At 37.6% G+C, this 22,659-nt stretch overlaps 2 protein-coding genes across 2 annotated transcripts in view; one reads left to right on the forward strand and one right to left on the reverse strand.

The window, feature by feature from the left end:
- The window catches only part of BZW2 (basic leucine zipper and W2 domains 2), a 56,720-nt gene extending 54,707 nt beyond the window's left edge, over positions 1-2,013 (reverse strand). The window contains exon 1 of the mRNA XM_081284447.1: positions 1,876-2,013. The gene's annotated coding sequence lies outside the window, so the exon portion shown is untranslated. The remainder of the gene's footprint in view (positions 1-1,875) is intronic.
- Positions 2,014-2,332: 319 nt separating this feature from the next.
- The window catches only part of ANKMY2 (ankyrin repeat and MYND domain containing 2), a 45,464-nt gene continuing 25,137 nt past the window's right edge, over positions 2,333-22,659 (forward strand). The window contains exons 1-4 of the mRNA XM_081284541.1: positions 2,333-2,617; positions 9,317-9,381; positions 14,146-14,284; positions 16,124-16,222. Coding sequence (XP_081140667.1) covers positions 2,551-2,617; positions 9,317-9,381; positions 14,146-14,284; positions 16,124-16,222 — 370 coding nt within the window. The 5' untranslated portion in view covers positions 2,333-2,550. The remainder of the gene's footprint in view (positions 2,618-9,316; positions 9,382-14,145; positions 14,285-16,123; positions 16,223-22,659) is intronic.

Below are 22,659 nucleotides of genomic sequence, written 5' to 3' on the forward strand. Positions count from 1 at the left end.
ATATAAAGTTATTAACTTAATCTGATGAAGACTCTCCATTAGGTATATTTCTGGAAATTTAAACAGAACATGTGATTTATCTGCATTTCTAGGTGGATGTTAGTTTTTCTTTGTCTTTAAATGTCATTGACTCTATTGATTAAAGTCATTATTCCCAGACTAACCAGGTATCATAAAGCACCAAGAAAATTGATAATAATTTGTATCCTCAAGGAACTGACAACCCAGCAAGACAAACAGGTGTGACCTTCAAGTAACCATGACCCAGATTTGGCACAAGAGATGGAAACACTGGCAGGGAAGCACCCAATTCTGCCTATGCATCTGCTGGTAAGATGTTATGTCACATGTTGAGGTTACTCCTCAAGCATTTTTTTTAGGCTCCTGGGTTCCTTTGGCATGAAACATTATAAATTGATTGTAACTGTGGCAGTAAAGCATTTTCTGAGTGTTACAAAAGACTGGTCTCTCTCAAAAGCTATGCTACTTGTTTGAACAGTTACATCATTATTAAAGCATCATCAAACAAAAGTTTCTTTGTTATACATGGAGATGAATAATTTGAAACCATTTTCATATGAGATATTCTGGCCCAGATCTACCCTCCTCCCCAAAAGCCGAAGCCTGGCAGGGGGATCAGGGGTGTCATGGAGAGGCAGCTGGAGTTTAGGAAAGATTTTTGTTAAAGGTAAGAAATAATGATGAATATCTTCCCTGGATTTCAAAAGAGTCAGTAAATGCTTTCTGCACAATGAAGACATAAGGCTAGAGAAAAATGCATTTCACTTTATATATGGCACTATAGGAAGAAAAAGTGGTCCTGGGGATGCTTAACAAAAACCATCTACATAATTATTCAAATATTTCTCTTTGACACACATGGGTCTTGAGAGAAACATCAATACTTGCCTGTAGACAAACAACAGTAAAACTGCAAACAGTAATTTCTAAAGAAGCTTTCATTGATGCTGTAAAAACATTATGGATGTACACCTTGGAGGAATGACTGACTACATATTTCAGAAAGCGAGTCTTGTTTCTAAGCCACTGAAGAGTGCACACTTTTATATACCCCCTATTTACCTATGGGAAGCTCGGGCTACATCATTACATTTGAATGAAGTTTGGATTAAGAGGCTAATCTAAGACTATATATAGACAGCAACACCAATTTAATCTCCGCCCCTCCTTCCCCCTCCCTATTCCATAAATCTCAAAATCTGAGTTACAAAGAGACTGGGAACTCTAGCAGAGTGAAGAGGCCCTTCCTTCCCCTTCCTCCAGGCTGTATCTCATAAATCTAGCATTAGTGGAAGTGTAAATTGCTTCCAAACATCCTTAATAGGCACCACAGGGCAATCAGGTCCGGTTTTCTCCTACAGCTTCCACAGAGGCCAAAAGGAGATGACAAGTAATGGGGGGGGGGGGCGAGGTTTGCCAAAAGAAAACTACCTTCTCCGAGTCCTTTACCATGAGCTCATCTCGCTCGCAAAGGGGAGCTCTAGTCCTTCCTTCTAGCCCAGAGCCCCAGTGCCCGCCTCCCCGGAGGTCGCATCTGGCTGTGCCACGCACGAGACCATGTGCACCCGCCACTTCCCACCGCGTGGTCGGCCCCCGCCCGCTAGTGCTCAGAGGATCTCCTGGGACGGCCAAACGTGGCGAGTAGGGAGTCTCCATCCCAGGGCACTGATACATGATACATGTGGCGATGAGCGGGTAGAATGGGGGCTTCTTCACCTAGAGGCAGGAAGCCACCCCAGGAGGCACATGCTTTTTCCCCGCCTGCTTTGGCCGTGTGGAAGCCCAGGACGCGGCGGCGGCCACGGCTTCCCCAATCCTGCTAGGTCTCCCGGTCCCATCTGGGCTTCCTCTTACCTGTCCGAGGAGGTAGCGACGACGCGCGAGGCTGGGGGCTGCGGAAACTCCTGCAGCTGCAGTGGCGGCGGCAGACAATGGAGGAGTGAAGGACAGACACATTGACATAGACACACGGAACCCAGCGAAGCTCCGCCTCCCGTACCGCCCCCGCCTCCGAGCCCGCCCCCCGCCCGGATCGCACCACTACCGGGGTTTTTGTGCGTTTGTAGCGAGACTTGCAGAACTTTGCGCACGCCAGAAAGGCAATGTCGGACAGAGAATGCAGGATACAGAATTTTAAATATTGCTGATTCCCAGATAACTGATCCGGACGTGATGTCGGCGTGTGATGGGTAAGGCGAATTTAATACCCCCCTCTAGTTTTTTCCATTTGATTTTTCCCTCGTAGGCTGCTCCAATTGGAATCTTTTGTAGCTGCCTATTGCAGCTCCTCCTTCGGGCCGGGCCAATGACGCGCGGGGGCGGTGACTGCAGCTGCATCTGCGGAGTCCGCCTTCCCGGCTCGCCGGAGCTCGCTCCTAGCCCGCCAGCCTGTAGGTGCCTGAGAAGTGCTTCCGCGGTTGGCTTCAGTGCCCTGGTCTCAAATTGCCTCTTTGCGGTTGACGTTCGAAACACAGGCACATCATTTCTTTTTTAACACCTCCTTTTTAAATCTTCAAGCTGGCGGGAGCAATGGTTCACATAAAGAAAGGCGAGCTGACCCAGGAGGAAAAGGAGCTGCTGGAAGTTATCGGGAAAGGTATGGGTGTTGGGCTTTGATCCGGGAGCTGCAAACTTGACTGCGAGAAGTGGCTGGGCCCCAGGGGTGCCCCTGGTCCGGGTGAACCTTTTCTGTGGTTCTGTGAAATTGGCAGTCTGGGGTCGGAAGAAAACCGTTTCTGGCTTTGGTCTGGGACCCGTTGCGGAGGCGAAGGTATGGTAGGCAGAAACACTGCTGGTACAGGTATGGAGCTCTGCAGAGGAGCGTCCTCTAAAATCAGCTTTGGAAACGCACGGATTTCCACTGCCCACCTTAGACTATAATGAAGCATCCCCAGGGCGAGTGCCCTAGCGTGCATGTTCTTCAAAACTCCCAGGTGATTTTAACCACAGTTCGTCTTGGCGACAGTGGCCTGTTAGTTCCAGGTTATTAGGCGGGTATCTAAAGGGCCCTTTCGACTTCCGGAGGCCGAATTATCTGGATCCCTTGCTAGTCCCCGCCCCCGCTTGGAGGGTGGTGGGAGCTCTCACAGAGCGGGGTGCCTATAAGGGCTTAGAACTAGGTCCATAATTTGCCGCATTGAGGTCCCCTGCATTCAGGGCTTCCAGAAGCCCTGGTCGCCGCAGGTTTCTGCAGAGAGGCGAGAAAATTGGCAAGACGTCCACATCCACCCCTCTGCCAGTGTTACACTGCTGGGATCTTCTAACCCCGCTCCTCAGCGCTTTCCCTTCCACCCTCCCTGAGCGTGTTCCACTTCCGCTGCTCGGGTTTGTAGAAAGGAAGCCACTGGGACGAGCCAGAAGCCATGTTTTGCCCTCAGTCCCCAAAGTGGACGTCCCAGAGGAGTTCTCTGCTGAATCTCGTTACCTGGCAGGTGACCCCATGACCGCATGCATCTCCTGCACTGTCAAGGCGCTGGGACGAGGATGCGTGGGACTGTCGGCATGATTAATGTGGTTTTAAATTCAAGAATTAGAAAGCCACGTCTGCCCTCAAATGGCAGAAAGGCCCAGAATTGCATCATAAGGCTGGCTCCCAGGTTCCCTTCTTCTGAGTAGCGAGAATAAGGCCATTTTATTCTTCAGAACAACAAGGAAAGCCCAGATGTAAAGGAGGGGGAAAAAAGAATTTGAACTCAACAGGTGATGATGGGCTAAGCCCATTTGATTTTATCTCAACATTTCAAAGTCAGTTGCAGCTAAATTTACCATGTGTTCTTTGCCAGAATTGAGGGACTTTGGGTTGGGTTGTCATTGTTTGTACTGCACAGTTCTAGATGACCTATTTGGCATTACAGTCTTTCTGTTCTGTCTCTGAATAATCTCTCCCTGTCTTTGGTGTCTCAGAGATTCATTTCATAAAACATATGAATTCCACTTGTGTACCTGCTGTTTTTTGCTGGGCAAAAAGGGACAAAAGATCAACTCGCAGCCCGCCAAGGATAAGAATCCTGATTTTGAACAGGCCAGAACTATCACATATACTGTTAAAAGTGAAAACCAGTGAGCAGTTTTATAAACTAGGTCTCTGAAAGAGGAGGTGGGCATTCCCGAATAAATTCTAAGAGGTCCACCAGTTTTTATTCCAAGGATTATACAAAACAGAATTGATGAACATTTACTCTTCTTAGTGCTGTGGTGTTTCTGGATTCACATCATGGATCAAGTTGCATGAGTGCAGGATGCTATGTTTCATCACTTTTATTGGCCCATATCTATGAGAAAAGAACTGAAGTGGATTTAGTAGGTGATACATTGTTCATAAGTCAAGGTCTGTGGGCAATCATTGCCCTCTCAATATGGGTAATGGGAGATATGAGACGATAACAACTATAGCCAGTATGTTATTACAAGCAAGGCACAATTTTAACGACTATGCATGTATTAATGTATTTAATTTTGATGAGCTAGAGATTATTTTGTTATATTATTATGTTATAAGATTCCTTATGGGGTGGTGGTTAGCCATGTGGTCTGGTTTTGAATCTTATCTCAAATCATTTATTACTGATGTGGCATTGTGAAAGTTATTTTTCCTGAATTTCACCTTTTCCATGTGAATAATGGAAATAATAGTACCTCCTTCACAGCATTATTGTTAGGATGAAATGAGTTTGTATAGGTAAAGCACTTAAAGCACTGTTATCTGTTGCTATGGTAAATATGTTAATTTCTTCTTTATAGACAATGAAAATGAAGTAGGAGAACTTTTAGAAACTTCACACAAATCCACTATTTTAAATGCATGTGATAGATACTCTACAGAAATATATTTTTAGCTTTATATCTGTGATTATATAAAAGTCTATGTCTATGTGTTTAAATTAAGGCACTTTAAATGTTTTCATATAACTTTTTTTTATACCTTATAGCAACTAACAAGCCAAATGATTTCCGTACCTCCGGTACAGATTCCTTCCAATGTCCATTTTTGGGGATTCCACTAAAATAATTATTCAGATATACACATACCTAGTGGCTGAGGGTGTAGCTTAGTGGTAGAGTGAATAGCCAGCATGTACGAGGCCCTGCTTTCAATCCTCAGCACTGCAAAAAGACAAACCTATACATGCCTGAATCTCATGATTTTCCCATGGACTGCTGGAAACAGAATGTCACAAGTTTGTTTCTCCCTGTTTGCTTTAGCTGTATCTGATGATCTTCAGTAATGACCTACGGACTCTATCTGGATATTAGAAATGTAACAACAAGTTATATTGTGCTGCTCTGAATATGAAATAAAAAGAACGTCTAATATGTAACAAAGGCTTACAGTGTACCCATATAGGATCCTCTTAAGAATCCTATGGGATGTATACTACTGTCTTTGCTTTGTATATGGGGAAGCTGAGGGTTTTGTAGGTCATATTGAATTTCATAGTAGTCCTAAAAGGGCAGTAGTATGGAGGAAGATAAGATAATAACGGAGAATGTCACTCCTTGCACCATCTTTTCCCTGATGAAATGCTGGTTTATTCAGATAAACTGATCAGTTTCACCTTAATGAATCAGGTTGTGTTGTATTCTTTTCTTTGTTTTGAGCAACCCAGAAAAGTCCTCAGAAGGAAACAAATTATTAGTATTACTTTCATTAATTTAGATCTGTTAATTTTTTAGACACAAAAGTCAATATTTATTTAAAATAGCAAAAGAAATTGGATCTGTTAATTTTTTTTTCTCCAAAGAAGGTAAAATTTGGCTGATATCATGTCTCCTTTCAGTGATGCATCCTTACCTTAAGAATTTGTTAAATCATATTTAACACATTTCTGACTCAGACTATCACAGTTTATTTTTTAAACTTCACTGCAAGATATTGTTTGAGATGTACTATGGGTGGAAAAGAATAAAGTAAAGTAAATAAGGAAAGAATAAAGTAAAACCTCAAAATGAGCCATGTTTCTCATTTCTATTGCTATTCTGGACTGTTTATGTTTTCTTCCTAATATCATTAAATTAGGAACTCTAAATTAAAAGCCATCACAAGGTTTTTTTAATTGATATTGTTGCTCATCCATTTTCTAAAACCTGTTTTAATTCCATAGAAGCCCACACTGTTTCAGAATTTTCTCATCCTGGTCCTTGCATTTCAAAAGGCTAACCATAACCTATTGAGTGGTGTGTGTAAGTATGTGTTTTCACGTGTGTGTGCATGCACACACATTTGTGATAAAATAAATATGTGTTTGCTCTCTGCCCCCAGTTCCTGACACAATTCCTAAAACCCTCATAAACTCCTAAGCAAGAGTGCTAGGTGCATCTTTTGCTCTAACATTTGGTCTTTGACCCTGGTTACTGAAAACAGTTGCTAATGCCTTGGAATACCTGGGGTCACAGGAGTGTATTTTGTTATAATTTTATAATAAGTTGCCTCTTGGTGGGCTCTTAGATAGCTTCAGAATGGGGCTGGTCACTAGAGCCCAAGTCATAATTAGAATCTCTTGCCATCCTCCAGGAAGGACGGACGCAATGAAGATTAAGTTAATAATAGATTATGTCTGTTTTGAAGCCTCCATATGTATTCTTGAACTCTGAGATTCAGAGAGTATCCAAATTACTGCTAGTTGGAACACCCAAAGAAGGTTGTGTCCCCCTTCCCATATACCTTACTGTCACATCCACAGCCCAGTTGTGCCAGTCCAATGGTAAGGTTGCTAAAAGACCAAAGAAAGTGCCCAGAGATGGTATGGGAGACATATGACTTATTGGGAAAAACTTAAATCAATGACAGTTCTACTCCCATCCTTCAAAGTGCTTCACCAAGTAGTGTCTCTGTTCCTCATGGATTTTGTCCCATGGTGGCTGGCTAGATGAATGACACATATCCTTACCACAGTGCCCTCAGTTCTGCACTAATCGCCACCGACAGGGGTTTTATGTGTTAAGTTACAGAAGCAGTGACATCAGCATTAACTTGTTTAGTTTGCTTATGTGACAAGCAACCCTAGGAGTAATTTTCCTGGCATGCAAGAAGGTAGCTTTCAGCAGAGAGCACTAACTTGCCCCTAGTGTGCATGAGAAAGTCAGTGTCCTTCAAGATAATATATAGCTGCACATTTTGGCCCAGGCATGCTCTCATTGTACCTTTAACTTGGCTAGGTTTTAGGGAACATGAAGGAGGCATTCAGGGACATGGTGTTTTACTGTTCCCCTTTTCTTTTTTAGAGGATGACCGTTCTGGGGATTGAACCTAGGGAACACTTTATCACTGCAGCCCTGGTTTTTTTTTTTTTTTTTTTTTTTTTTTTTTTTTTTTTTTTTGAGACCATGTCTCACTGAGTTGCTGGGCCTGGCTTCAAACTTGGGATCCTCCTTCAGCCTCCCAAATCCCCCTTTTCTTTAAAGACAATACACTTGCCCTATGTGTCTCTTCCACTGAGCTTTTCAGCTATATCCTTTGAAATGTCCTTTAAAATTAATAGGGAAATGTTAGTAAATGGTTTTCCCTGAGTTCTTTGAGCCATCCGAGGAACTTGAGGAGGACACCCCATTGGTGTCGGCTGAGAATTGCTTGGTATGTGGGGGAAAACCTTCACACATTTGGTAATTTGGTGTCAGAAGTGAAATATTGAGACAACTGAGTAAGAGTTTAGCAGGAGAGAACGGTTCATTTTTTTGTTTTTGTTTTTGTTTTTCCCTTCATTACAGCTTGCTTTGCTTTTCTTCATTACAGATTTGCTTTTTTTACACTTAAAAAAAAAAATTCCTTGACCAAACAGATTAACTCAGATTGTTGGCTACTGGGCAAACATTTTATAGAATTAGCAGACTGTTTGCTAATGAGAACCAAATGTTTTTGATCATAATCCCCATCCTCACCTTGACATGTAGCAGGCTTTGACATGCCCACAATCCCTGTAGTGTTCGTACATATCCTGGCCAGAAAGAAAGCAACTGCAGTTAGTTCACAGTGGAGAATGAAACGTCTTTAAGTGAAAATGGGATGCAGGAGTTTTTGTTCAGTTTTAATTCTTCTCTAGAGCTCTTTGAGAAAGTCTCTGACAAGAAGCCACAGGTATGGATAAGGTTAATGTAGAATTTGCTTACAAACTCAAACCTCCCCTATCCCCACTCTACCCCCTGCCTTTTTTTTTTTTTTTTTAAAAGGCATTCAGCTAATGATACCAACTGCCTTTAGTTGGAGTTCAGGGTCAGGAAAATGCACTCTTTACAAAAATAGCTGCTGTCATACTCCAGGGACATGTAGATCATTCTCTTGACATTTTCCCAACAGAGACATGCCTCTGTATACGGAGGGGACATTTCTGTTCCTCTGTTGGAGTGCAACACTCAAGGACTTGTCTAAGGGGCAGGTTGGGGAGAAAGAACATACTGATCTTCATTTTGTATTCCACCTTTATTCTGGAAGGCTAGCAGAATTTAGTACATTCTCGAACAGTAATTCTGAAAAGCAGAGATAACCTGGTTGGGGGATGATCCTATTCTTTATAATGTTCTTTTAGAAAAGAGGCTCATCTTATCCTTTCTCCCTGAGAACATCAATTTCTTTGTTCTCTTCCCAGTCAAACCAGAAATTATTTGGCAGAACATGTCTTGTATTAATGATGATAATCTCAACATTGTCTCCTGAAGTCACATGATTCTGCCATTATGCCTTATAGAAGACTGGAAAAACCTGATAATCATGGCCCAATTTCAGTTGGTTTCCAAATTCACTGAGGACTGACCTTCAAGTTTAAATTTGATCATTTTCAGCATGCTGGTTTGAATATTGACCATAGAACATTTTCACTGGGCACCAGATTTTACAGTTTAGTTTCACCTAAGCATTTCCAAACCAAGCACTCCACTATAAACATGCGTTAATTCACAAGACCTAGTGCTGACAAATTATATAAATACTGACTGCGTTTTGAATTCCAAGTATTAACACTGACTAGAATTTAAACTGTAGATGGTGATTTGGATCAGATGCCCTTTAAGATTTGTTTCAATATTAAACCTTACGCTTTGTGGTTATTATATTGTAGCCAAAATGAAAATGTGGCTAATTTAACATAATTTAAGGTCAGTTAAAATAAAAACAAGATAACCTATTTTAGTTTCTATAAATCCATTCCTCTCTACTTTGTGAATAAATGTTATGTGATTGGATGCCTTATTTTCTTGCAACCCAAGGGCTGACTGGTCTTAGTTTTACAGATAATCCTTTTAAGTTTATTATTTTGATATGTTTAATTCTAGTGGTAAATAATCTTAGTTTTCAACTTTTTTTCAGGTACTGTCCAAGAAGCTGGAACACTTTTATCCAGTAAGAATGTTCGTGTTAACTGTTTGGATGAGGTAAAATGAAAAATATTAATAAAGTGTTTTATTTCCTATGTGAATGGATGACACATATAATCTGTCAGTAAAAGTTTTCTAGTATTTGTGTTCAAATTATGCTGACACTCTCCAAATCAATGTAAACAGGCAAGTCACAAAAGACATGCATCTGAAACGTGTATAATCTTGTTAGTAATCAAATAAGTACAAATTAAGCCCAAGTCAAATTGTTCTTTGGTCTAGTATAAGAAACAAGATCTTTTATATATTAATGAATTATGTGTTATACTATTTTGTAAAGGAAATTCTAGCTGATATCAAACAAGTTCACCAAATGCAGTGTGTGATAGATGAAAAATAAAAATATAATCAAAATAATAAAGCATATATCTGGGAATATGTGAACTCTAAATAATTTTTTAGCACCAGGCTAGTGGTGGTATGCATGCCAGTAATCCCAGCAACAAGGGAGGCTGAGGTAGGAGGATAGCAAGTTCCAAGCCAGCCTCAGCAATTTAGCAAGGCCCTAAGCAATTTAGCAAGATCCTGTCTCAAAAAATAAAAAATGCTGGGGATGTGGCTCTGGGTTTAATTCCTGGTACAAAACAAATAATAATAATAATAATAATAATTCATTAATTCTTAGATTAATGAATAAGTAGAATAGAAATTGCCTTTTGAATTAAAAATACAACATTTATCAAAAGCTGTTTAGGTGGCCAAAGTGATATTTAGAAGAAATGATGTGCATTTATCACTGCCTGTTTTACATGGGTACTTTTTACCACTGAGTCATATCCCCAGCCCTTTTTATTTTATTTTTTTAAAGTTTGAGACATGGTCTCACTAAGTTGCTTAGGACCCCACTTGATTGCTAAGGCTGGCTTTGTACTTAAGATCTTCCTGCCTTAGCCTCCTGAGATGCTGGAATTACAGGAGTGTGCCACCATGCCAAGCTATCATTGTACTTTCAATCTTTGTGGTGTTCTAAGTTTTCAGTTCATAAAATTATATAAAAAGAGTAAGGTACATGCAAAAAGTAGGAGAAATGAGTTAGGAAAAATAAAATTAAATAAATAAAATTTAAAAAACAATAAAGCCAAGCCACAAAAGAAGTCTAGATAAATTGGAAGTCACCAAAATAAAACCTTTTGTGTTTCAAGGCACACCATTAAGAAAATGAAAATAGAGCCTATAGAATAGGAAAAAATTTTTACAAAGTATATGTGATGAGGGACTTAACAGCAAGAACATACTTTAAAAACATCTATAAATTAATTATTAAGGTACATATAACTTTATTAAAAAATTCCTTTGCTCCACATAAAATAGATCAATGATCAATATACATATGAGAAAATGCCCAATATCATTAGCTACCAGGGAAATGCAAATCAAAGCCACAATGAGATACTACTTCATATTTACTTGGGATAGTGCTAATTTATAAAGTAGGTAATAATGAATATCATTGAAGATATGAAGAAATTAGAGCTCCTACAGATGTACAGCATAGTAGCCTAATATTGATGAATTCTTTGATTTAAGAATTGTGGAAGATGAATATCAATCATTTTTAAAGTCATTGTATTTAAAGAATTGTAAAGGCTTTTTTTTTTTTCCATACAATTCAGTTAAATAGATATTTCTAGTTTGTCTTTGAGAAAAGACAAGGAGGTGAGAAGTTTCATTCTGATCTTTCATTGGATCTAAGGTGCCATAGATTTAAAAACTCTAGATTTTAGAAATATTAAAAAAGGCAGAAATGGAAACTCAATTTCATAGATTTAATATAAAAACAAAATATTTCATAGAATTGATGAATTACATTTAACACTATGATAACATTTTATGAAACTTCACTACTTTCCTAATTTGAGCAGAGATGAACATTGAATATTTTAATTTTCTTCCTCATACTAAGCTATTCTATATTTATAACGGGAACATAGCATATTAATTTACCAAATTTATTTTAAACATGGGAATATTATTTTTCTTGAAGATTAGCTGTTTTGTTTTGAATTATTCATTTCCTTTGATATTTACCCTGAAATAGTATGATGTTGAGAGCCACAGTTTAGTCGGAATGATGCCTGGCATTTTGCTAGAGGGAATAGTTGAAAGGTGACCCTGCTCTGGGATTAGGGCGGCTCTGGGATTAGGGCAGATCCTGCTGGGATTAGGGCCGATCCTGCTGCCTCAGGCGCCTGCTACTTGGGAGTTCTCCCAGGGTTCTGAGAGAATTGGCTTGTGGAGCCCGGTGGAGGCAGTGTGTGTAGAGTGCCGGTGAGAGTTCGGGAATAAAGAGTTGCTGTTTGAGCCTACAAGGCTTTGTGGCGGCTCAGTTAATTTGTGCCCAACCAGACTGCAGCAGTATAAAAATACTTGAAAAGGGGCTGGGGATATGGCTCAAGCGGTAGCGGGCTCGCCTGGCATGCGTCTGGCCCGGGTTCGATCCTCAGCAAACATACAAAAACAGAGATGTTATGTCCGCCAAAAATTAAAAAATAAATATTAAAAAATTCTCTCTTTCTTTCTCTCTCTCTCTCTCTCTCTCTCTCTCTCTCTCTCTCTCACTCTCAAAAAAATACTTGAAAGACTAGAAAATTTATAGTATGGTGGCTTTATATCTCTTGGAACATCAAAACTTGTTAACATCATTTCTTTTTTGTGGTCCACTTAAATATTTCCATAAATGGTACTAGAACCAAGGTGATACACAGTAACATTGCCCTCAAATTTTATAATTTCCTTTATTCTGTTTTAAATTTGTATATTGCAAAATTGAACTAAGAGATGAGGAAATATGTGTGCTACCCAATTCTTTGAAAGCTAAAGTTGTTACTATGAGTTTGGTTTCTAATCCCTAGAAATATTCAGCACACCACTGAATTGATATGGCAAAAAATACACACTACATTATTGACACAAGAAAACATCAGGTTCAGAGATTGCCCTGCAAATGATGTAATTGAGATAACTTTACATTTTGGAAAGATCACTCATTGGTTGATTGACTCTAGAATACAATTCCTGCTATGATGATAGCTGGTAAATGAGAAATAATAAGAGAGAAGAAAAAAGAATTTGAAAATGAATGGAAAAGGAGTAGTGGGAAACAAAGAGAGGTAGGCAGATCAATGGGCAGAACTCATTAACAGAGAGTTAAAGCACAGACAAGAAAACAGGCACCCTTTGGCTGCCCACTGTTCTGGATGAATAAATAGAAAATATTAAACTCCCTGATTGAAGCCTGAGTCCTAAAAATTTGTGAAAGAAATACCTGATTGCTTCATTGTTACCACCATGGTACTAAGTCCTTCCAGCCTGCTCTACACACTATCCTTTTGTGTACAGGTTTCATCATCCATTAGGGTAGTCACCCTATGTTCTTTGCCTTATTCAGAGGCTAATGACTATGCAGTTCATTCCCTTTTCCTAAAGCACTCCACTGGTGGCCTGTGTACAATGAGTGCCTCACTAACCTGCCCACTGCATTCCTGTAAAAACACTCAATTAATGGTGTCTTAAGTTATTATTTCCTTATTTTTCCATTCTTACACCCAAGAAACACTGATTACTCCCACTGAGTTTCCTCTTGTGCAACCACCTGAAAGGTCCTATCCTTCTGTCAGCAACCTTTTTAAGAACAGTATGGCATTGTGTTAACAAGAATAATAGTCTGGCCAGGCATGCTGGAACAAGCCTGTAATTCCTGCTACTCAGGAGGATGAGGCAGGAGGATTGCAAATTCAAGGACAACCTGGGCAATTTAGTGAGACATGTGAAGATTTTTTTTTAAAAAGGCTAGAGATGTAGCTTAGTAGTAGAGCCTCCTGGTTTCAGTCCTCAATATGAGGGTGGAGGTGGGCAGGATGTTTGAAATCATCAAGAACAACTCAAATTATGTTAGCATTCCAAGATTACAATAGTAAGGGATTGTATAGCTAAGAAGGTTTTTAATCCTAAACCACTTTGGCATTCCAGCATATAGAGTTTAGTTTGGAGAAAATTCATTCATAGAAAATAGCTCATTAATTTATTCATCAAATAATATTAGGAGCACAGTACATATAAAGATGACTGTTTCAACGAATATGCACAAAATATTTGGAGACCAAATAGTATAGTCCAGTATGAATACTACCAACCAGCTCTGTGTGTGTATGTGTGTGTGTATGTATGTGTGTATAAAACATATGTGATATCATAATGTGATTAAACTATGTGATTTGGGTATATTTGTTTTTCGAAATGATATCACTCTAATAAACATTTGCTACACCTTTTTCTCATTGGCAGTCATTAAAACTTTTCCAATTCAGTAGATACAGATGAATTAGTTTATCTGATAGCTTAATAATATCCACTGTTAAGAATACGCTGTACTTTATTCAACTTTTCTTTTGATGGGTTTCGTTTGCTTCAAGGTTTTTCTTTAGTTTGATATTAAGAGTTTATATGTTCCCCAGGAGCTAAATATGTATGGTAGAGATGAGAACGTTGGAAATCTGTGTACTTGTTTTTGCCCCTCCCCCATGTATCAAAGAATCAAACATCCTTTCCAAATCTGTATGTTGATGTATTAAAAAAATCTCAAAAGTTGATGAAGGATTCAGGTGGAGAAATGAATATAAAAATAGTTTGCATATAATGAACTAGAAACAATAAAAAATAGTTTGCAGGCTTTAACATGCTTTTAATTCATGTTTATTTTATATTCATGGTAAGGAAAATGTAAATATGTAAAAATTAATACATTTTTCCTTTTGGTTGAAGAATGGAATGACTCCTCTCATGCATGCGGCATATAAAGGAAAACTCGACATGTGCAAGTTACTTTTGCGACACGGAGCTGATGTGAATTGTCATCAACATGAACATGGATACACGGCCCTCATGTTTGCTGCACTTTCTGGTGAAGTCTGAGCCCTTGCTCTATTAATATTAGATACCTTTACAAGTTTGTTTTAAATGCATAGGTATTTGAAATTCAAATGCATTTTTATTTTAGTAATTTTAAGATCAATTTTGATGGGATGGAGTGGTAGGAATTGGTTTTGAAAAGTTATAAAGTATGAACTTAATTATATACCTAATTTGGCAATCTGTTTCTTTAGAGACTCAAATCAATTGGTTCATTATGTTGACAATATAATTTGGTGTAATTGAGAAGCTGGGTTTGTTACGTTAGTTACTTTGATGTTCTGTTTCTTGATATTTTGAAGCAAACACTTCTTGGTTCTCTTGATCCGGTAGCTGCTATGATAGGGCAATTTGTCTCACTGCAATTTTAACATGATCACCTATTTAGAAACTTATTTATGATATTTATTCTTTGCTGAATAAAGTCAGTTGAGAAATGTGATGTAAAATTAAGTGAGGTTATCTGTGATTATTACAGTTGTTTTAAGAAAATACAGATATAATAATCTCATTTTAAAAACAGTAATCTGTGTTTTTATAATCTTGGAACACAAATGCATTTATAAGCCCCAAAAGGACAATATTGTCTAATTTATTAAATTTAAACATTGACATATATACCATGATATATACCATTAAAAGAGTTAAAATACAAATGAAAGGGCTGGGGTTGTGGCTTGGTGTTAGAGCTCTTGCCTACCATGTGTGAGAACTGAGTTTGATTCTCAGCACCACATTAAGAAATAAATAAATAAAATAGAAATGGAAAATATTTATATTTTAAATGGTTATATTGCTATATTTGTATATAAACAATTCTTATATATCCACTAGAAAAAAACAAGTACTATGTTACCAAAGAACAAAAGAAATATTTTATCAACAAACAAAACATTTTCAACAATAATCAAATGAATCCTAATTTTATGCTTATTATATTGACAAAGGTTAAGGATAATTCCCAGGAACTTTTTGCATTGTGTTGGTGAGTAACATTGTAGTCCAACCTTCCTAGAAGCCAAACCTGGCAAAATGCATTTAAAATATGCCTAACCTTCAATCCATCCATATTTTCCAGGAACTGTTCCTCAGGAAATGGTGGTTCAAATTTGGAAGAATGGACGGAAAATAATATTCATTAACTGTAATTTTTATTGGCAAAGCATCTATAATGATTCCATTAGTGAAAACAACTATGAATGTTTAGACAGAAAAACATCTAGAAAGATAGATCCTAAGTTGTTGATAGTTATTCCAGAGCCTTTAGTTGTGAGGGTTAGAAAGAGTTAGTGGGTATTAAAGGAGGATTCCTATTTATTCTTTCTCTTCTGGTTTTTGTGGTTGTTGTTGTTGTTTGTTTGTTTTGTTGTTTTAAAATTGTCAATGGACCTTTATTTTATTTATTTTTATGTGGTGCTGAGAATCGAACCCAGTGCCTCACACATGCTAGGCAAGTGCTTTACCACCGAGCCACAACCCCAGCCCCCTGTTGTTGTTTTTGATACTTTTGTATGGTTGTTTTGATTTTATATTGAGGATTATCATTAGGGAAATATATTTCAATTATTTTTAAATGTGATAGTCAATCCCATGCCATTCCTTTTTTTTATTGCCTGATTTTTTTTTCCAGAAAATTTGGTTAATTTTTAAATAGATCCTGTAGAATTTTATTTTTTTTTATAATTATGATTCATATTTTGAAAAACATGACAATGTTCCCATGATGGAAAGCTAAAAGTAAATGTGGGAGGAAGAAGAGATACAAGAGAATTTTGAAGGTGTTTGCATTGTATATTCCTTATATTCACAAATGTATTCCCTTTAACACTAGGTAACAAAGACATCACATGGGTAATGTTGGAGGCTGGTGCAGAGACAGATGTTGTCAACTCTGTAGGGAGAACAGCAGCTCAGATGGCAGCTTTTGTGGGTGAGTTTTGCTATAGTTTTCCATTAGATTATTCTCAAAGTTTCCCTTCTGGGAAAAAATACCACTTTGCTTTTCAGAATGAAAATTTTGTTGTTATTTTTTTAAAGAAAATGTAGCCTGTAATCCCAGCAGCTCGGGAGACTGGAGACAAGAGGATCTCGAGTTCAAAGCCAGCCTCAGCAACAGCTGGGCGGGAAGCAACTCAGAGAGACCCTGTCTCTAAATACAATATAAAATAGGGCTGGGGATGTAACTCAGTGATTGAATGCCCCTGGGTTCAATCCCAAGTATTGGATTTAAAAAAAAAAAAAAAAGAGACAAAATGTTCACAATCCACTCTCTTTTAGCATATTAAAATAACTAGTGATATTTGGGGAAAATGAAGGCATATATCGAATTTCCATTTTGTGACATACAAAGATTAGTAGGGCCATTTTAATTGTAGCCAAGTCCTTTGTTTTATTTCTCTAATGGAAGTAGTTTGACTTAATATTTAAGACTGTAAACTGTGAAGTCAGCAATTGTAAAGTGAAATTCTGGCTGTGCCATTTAATAACAAGGCATTTAATAATTCTTTCAGTTTCCGCATTGTAAAATAGTTACAGGGTCATTTTAAGGATTATAAGAGATGATAGACTGAAAGGACCTTACATGTAGCACTAAACAAATAGTATCAGTTTCTATTAATAATTACAATAGTGATGCAATTCTTTTTTAGGAAGGAATGTTTTATAATAATATTTAGCTGCTTCATTATCATCTTTATCAATTACAAATGTTTATTTTTGTGTGTCCAGTGATTCTTGGCATGTTAGTCCTGTTACCTGACATAATGTTTTGGTTTAGGAGAATGAATGTTTGATCATTGGTATTTTGGCCTCGTTGATTGATCTGGTAGTTAAGAGAGTCCACTGATTAAAAAAAAAAGGAAAGATAGAAATATCTGATTTATTTAGTGGCCTTGTCCAATGATTCGTTTAAAAAAAATTCTTAATGTTTATAACCTGTATACACGGTATCACTCTCAGATGGTTCAGTTATAGTGGTGAACAAGATAGAGGTTGGTCATGTTTTCATGGCATTTAAAGGCAAATAGCAATGGCAGTGCAAAACGCTATATCAAGGGAGAATTTAATTCCATAGAAATATGTAGAAAGAGGAGATATTCTTTTTTATTCCAAGGGGGTTTTGAGAGAAATTATGTTTGAGTTGAGCTTCAGGGGGAATTAATCAGATGTATACAACTGTAACTGAGTATCTAGTTAAATTTTATTATTACATTTTCTTAAAATATATAGACTTTCAGTGATTAAATCAGTTACTCATTTGGTTGCCTTGTGACAGCTTTATAAAAAAAAGTATCCCTATTTTATTTTATTTTAATTTCATAAGGATTTGAGAAATGTATGGCCTTGCTGTGCAAGCTTCAGAGAAATATTTTGTCTCCCTGTTGGAGACCCATGGTTGCTTCCAGCTCATCTCTAAGTTAGTTTTGAGCGGGTCAGTGCAGTGGGAAAAACTGCTAAACTACTGATATGGAAACATATTTTAGTTCATTTCTGCTGTTATTAGCATCCTGGTCAAATCCTGTCACTTCCAATGAGCCTCAGTTTTCTGATTTATATGCAGTGAACCAGAGGAATTAGAATGTGTCCCAACTTTTATTTAGCTCTATGAGTGATCATTATGTCCATGATGAAACAAAACAGAGCTCAGGTAGAGGTTAACCTTCCCAAGTTTACAGACCTGGAAGTGGAGGAGCTTTTTCTTTCAGTCATTAACATGTGCTCTTTTTTCTTTATGCTACAAAGTTTACAAAAATCTAAAGCATAAATTGTCCACGGTCACATTCTAAAATAAGAATAGCATTTTAAATGCATTTTAATCTATTTAGACTAGTTTCACAGACTGAACATTTTTTCAGTTGGAATAAATTTTCCATATAAAAAGACTTTGAAAAACAGTCATTCTTCCCAGTGTGATGGTGCATGCCTATAATCCCAGCAGTTCAGGAGGCTGAGGCAGGAGGATCACAAGTTCAAAGCCAGCTTTAGCAACTTAGTGAGGCCCTAAGCAACTTAGCAAGACCCTGTATCTAAATAAAATATAAAACGTGCTAAGAATGTGGCTCAGTGGTTAAGCGTCCCTGGGTTCAGTGCCCAGGTCCAAAACAAATAAGTTATTTTTCCCTTTTTGTTTGCTTCAAGTGGATCAGTATATATACATGTGCATACACATGTACAACATTTTTTTAAAAATGTGATCAACTATACAGTAAACATTCCTTGCAACTTGTCTTCTTCACTTATCAGTGTACCATGGGAATTCCTCCCAACTCAGTAGGTATAAACCAATAAATGTTTCCCAGTTCATTTAGCTCTTCCTTGCTGACGGATTTTAGTTTTTTTAACCACTTCCCTAGAAACTATGTAATAATCATCCTTGTTATAATTTTTTATTTTTATGTATCTATAAGATACATTTTCTCAGAAGTAAAATTCCTGAGGCAAAGGATATATATAGTTTTAATTTTAATGTAAGTCTAGATTGTTTTCCAAAAGGATTAGTATCCTTTCACATTAGTGTCCTCAACTGGACGTTATCACTCTTTCAGTTTTGCCAGTCTGATAGTTGAAAAGATGGTATATCATGAATTTGCCTTCCCTTTATAAAGGGAAAGGTTTCGTTTAGTGAAATTAAACTGCTGTTGCTGATCATTTGTATTTTCCCTTCTGTGGGTGGTTTGTTCATATTCTTTAATTGTTTTTCTTTTGTGTTGTCTTTTCTTCCACCAAGGAGCTTCATGTATTTTACAGTTGTTAACTGCTTCGCTTGTCTAAGACCAAATGTCTTTAAATTATTTTATGCCAGTATTTTTTTCCCCTTTGATTCTTATGAGAACCTTTGCCACAGGGAGTTTATTTTTAATAGTCTTATTTATTTTTATAAATTCCATGTTTCTTCTCTTGTTAGAAATTTTCTTTGATCGGGGGATTACACAAGTACTCACCTAAATGTTGTTTGGATTTTTGTTTTTCCTAAGGAGTTTTGCTTTGGTACTTCTAGAGTTTATTTATTTATTTTAACAATTTCTTTTCTCCTAGGTATATAGCTGTGATAATACTATGTATTAACCACCCAACTTTTTCCCACTGCACTGAAATACCATCTTGTTTTAAGTTAAATTCCCTTTTATGTAATTTTCATTATGTATATGCAGAGAATAAACATCTGTATGATGTAAGAACTTACTATCCAATTCACATAGTATGACTTTATATGGTTTTGGGGCAGGACTTGTTTGGTCTCTCAACAATATTTAATAGATTCCTTAATAATAGTCGTTTTTAAAAAGTTCATATCTTTAGTAATTTGGAGTTATTGCCCCATTGCAAGGAGAATTCTTACTACACCTCAACATTCTTCCACTTCTCCTAGCCTGTTATGTGTAAAAAGAGAAAAGCTATTGATTCCTTTTTTTTTTTCTTGTCATTTCTATTAGTCTCTTGGATTTTTTTAGCTATTCAATTCTATTTTATTTTCTATTTGAATTATTGTCAAATTTCAAACTAAAGAGAAGTACTAATAGTGATAATTGGCATGTCTTTTTCCTGGTTTTAGTGAGAATGTTTTTAGTATGATATTGTTATTGATTTTATCACTTCCAGTTTTGCAAATAAGAACTCAGTTTATTTTCTTTTGTAAACTTTTCATCTCTTTCTGAAAGAATGTTTGATGTTTAGTTCATCCTTGAAACTAAGCAATTTTACCAGAATATGTCAGTGAGTTTTTGTAGGCTACAAGGCTCAAGTCTAGTCATTGTAATACTAGAGCAAAATGATGTGCTGACTTTTCCCCCTTGTAACATTTATTCTCTATATTGATAATTCTTTTTATTTGTGTATTCAGAATTTGTAAATTGAAACCCAACAAAACTAAATATTTTATAATTCTAATTATAAAAATTAAAACACATTATCAAATAAAAATTACATTTATAAAGATAAACTTTAAACATATATCACTGTAATGTAAATCATTAGATTAGTTAAAACGAAATGTCACATTAAGCATTACCTAAAATTAAAAAGATTGACTTTGATAAAAAGTAAGTAATATTATTTTTTACTTTTCATAAAGGTATAATATTAAACCCCTAATCTTAGCCGGGTGTGGTGGTGCACGCCTGTTATTCCAGAGGCTCAGGAGGCTAAAGCAGGAGGATAGTGAGTTCAAAGCCAGCCTCAGCAAAAGCCAGGCGCTAAGCAACTCAGTGAGATCCTGTCTCTAAATAAAACACAAAATAGGGCTGAGGATGTGAATCAGTGGTCGAGTGCCCCTGATTCAATCCCCAGTACCAAACAAAAACCCTAGTCGTATAACAGTGTGATTGTTATGTAGTAGATATTTTTATGTACGTCCAACAGCTAACAGCTTTTTCTGACTGTACTAGTTGGGGGAGGTACAGTTTTAAACTAATTCCATGATGAGGAGGTACAGTTTTAAACTAATTCCATGATGAGGAGGTACAGTTTTAAAACTAATTCCATATTTTCCTCTGACCCCTTTATATTAATACCAGATGTAAAAGTATCTGATTTGATAATTTCAATGAGATATTTTGGAACAACTTTTTAAAAAATAGGAACATATATGTTTTATTCAATCTGAGTGTAGATTGTATTTCAAGGAAGCTTGTGCAGTCTGTCTCATCTTCTCTAGTTTCTTCAAGTACAAGTTGTAAATTCACATGGATACCTGTACTGCTTTTGATGTTGTCTTGTCCACAACACACCTCCCTTAGGAGATAAAATTCATTGAACATCATTTTTCTCTCTTCTTGAAGATTCTGGAGGTAGACTTGATCATTCCCTAGACATCACCTTGGCTCATTACAGATTTTTAATATAGACTGCTGTTGTTTGACTTCTCAAGGTGTAGGCAGTGGAGCTTTCTGACATAAGGAAAGGAAGAGAAAGAAAAAGGAAAGAAGGGAGGAAGGGAAAGGAGAATGAGAGAGAAAGAGAAAAGAAAATGCCCCTTCCCCACACAAAGGAAAGGAAAAAAGAAAGACAGAAACTAGTTAACTAACTGGTGATTTGGTATTTAATGGTAGCATGGAATACCAAAAAATGATGTTGTGATCACTACTAATTTCTCTTTCTAAATCGGTGACATATTCTTTTTGTCATTTGCTTAATACTTTCTCCATTTCTTTTTTTCCTCTCTGGGATTTTTTACTATTAGATTTCTTGGATCTCTTAGTTCGCTTCTCTCTTCCATAATAATTTTTATCTTTGAGTTGTTCTCTGTCTTGAGATGCTTTGTCCCCTTGATCTGCATTAATGATTTAGTTCTCAATAGTCAATAGGATTACCTCTTTCAGTTTGTGTAATAATCTTTAAAATTGGTATCTTTCTGTGGTTCTTGAAAGTCTCTATATACTGTAATAGAATCTGCTGAAGGGCCATTATTTTCCAGCTCTGATTGTGGCCCTAGTTGTCATGGTTAATGTTACTAGTCCACTGCCATTCCAAGAAGCCATCTGTCCTAGTACTGTGTAATCTTGGAGTTGCTGGGTCTCCCTGGGTACTCTGCTCTGTGTCTGTTAGGCAGTCCCGTGAAGCTGTGAGGGTTGGGCAGCAGAGGAGGAGGTGCCACAATCTCTATGCGTTTGGGCCCAAGGTCACCCTACCAGCCGAGGGCACCAAGAGGCTGCTCCACTCCCACGTTCTCCCAAGAATGCTCAGAGACAAGCAGAACCCTCTGCCAGCCTCAAGTGCCAGGGTCCAGTTGGCCCACAGTACAATCCCCCTGCAGGTCACCTGTTGTCGAAAGGATCAAGCAGATGCTCCCAGGACCATGCACACGCCGGCAGGGGCCTCGCTGGCCGCCCAGGGCAGATCACCCTCCGGGAGCCGCAGTGACAGGGCACTCTCCCCAGGACTTGCCACCACTGGTCCCTCTGCCCTCGCCAGGCAGAGATGCAGAAGAGGTTTCTCCTTCAGAGATCCCCGAAGAGCCTTCACCCTGGAGTGTGCCCTGTAGGTTTTGCCTGCTTCCCCAGAGTGGCCGCTTCCCAGCTCCAGAGAGGTAGTGGAGAGGGATCCCGGGATGGGGAGGTGGCAGGAGCACACTGAGTCCATCAACCTCCCTAGAAAGGTTTTGCTTCTGTAGAACCATTTCTAAAGCTAGAGATGGCTCAGAGGAGTGGCTTAGAGATTTATGAGAAACCAAACTTTTGGGAGCAAAAATTTTAAAAAATAATAAACTTTTTTTTCTGTGATTCATTTCACAAAGAGGCCATGCTTTTCTCAAATTGGGGGAGGGGGTAGTTTAATAATATTAATTATTACTATTATAACAATATACTTTATATAGCATATATTTGAATTAAGTATAAATAAAACTGATTATAACTAGGGAAGCATGATTAT

This window comes from Spermophilus citellus (assembly GCF_964194105.1).
Source record: "Spermophilus citellus genome assembly, chromosome: 3".
Lineage (NCBI taxonomy): Eukaryota > Metazoa > Chordata > Mammalia > Rodentia > Sciuridae > Spermophilus > Spermophilus citellus.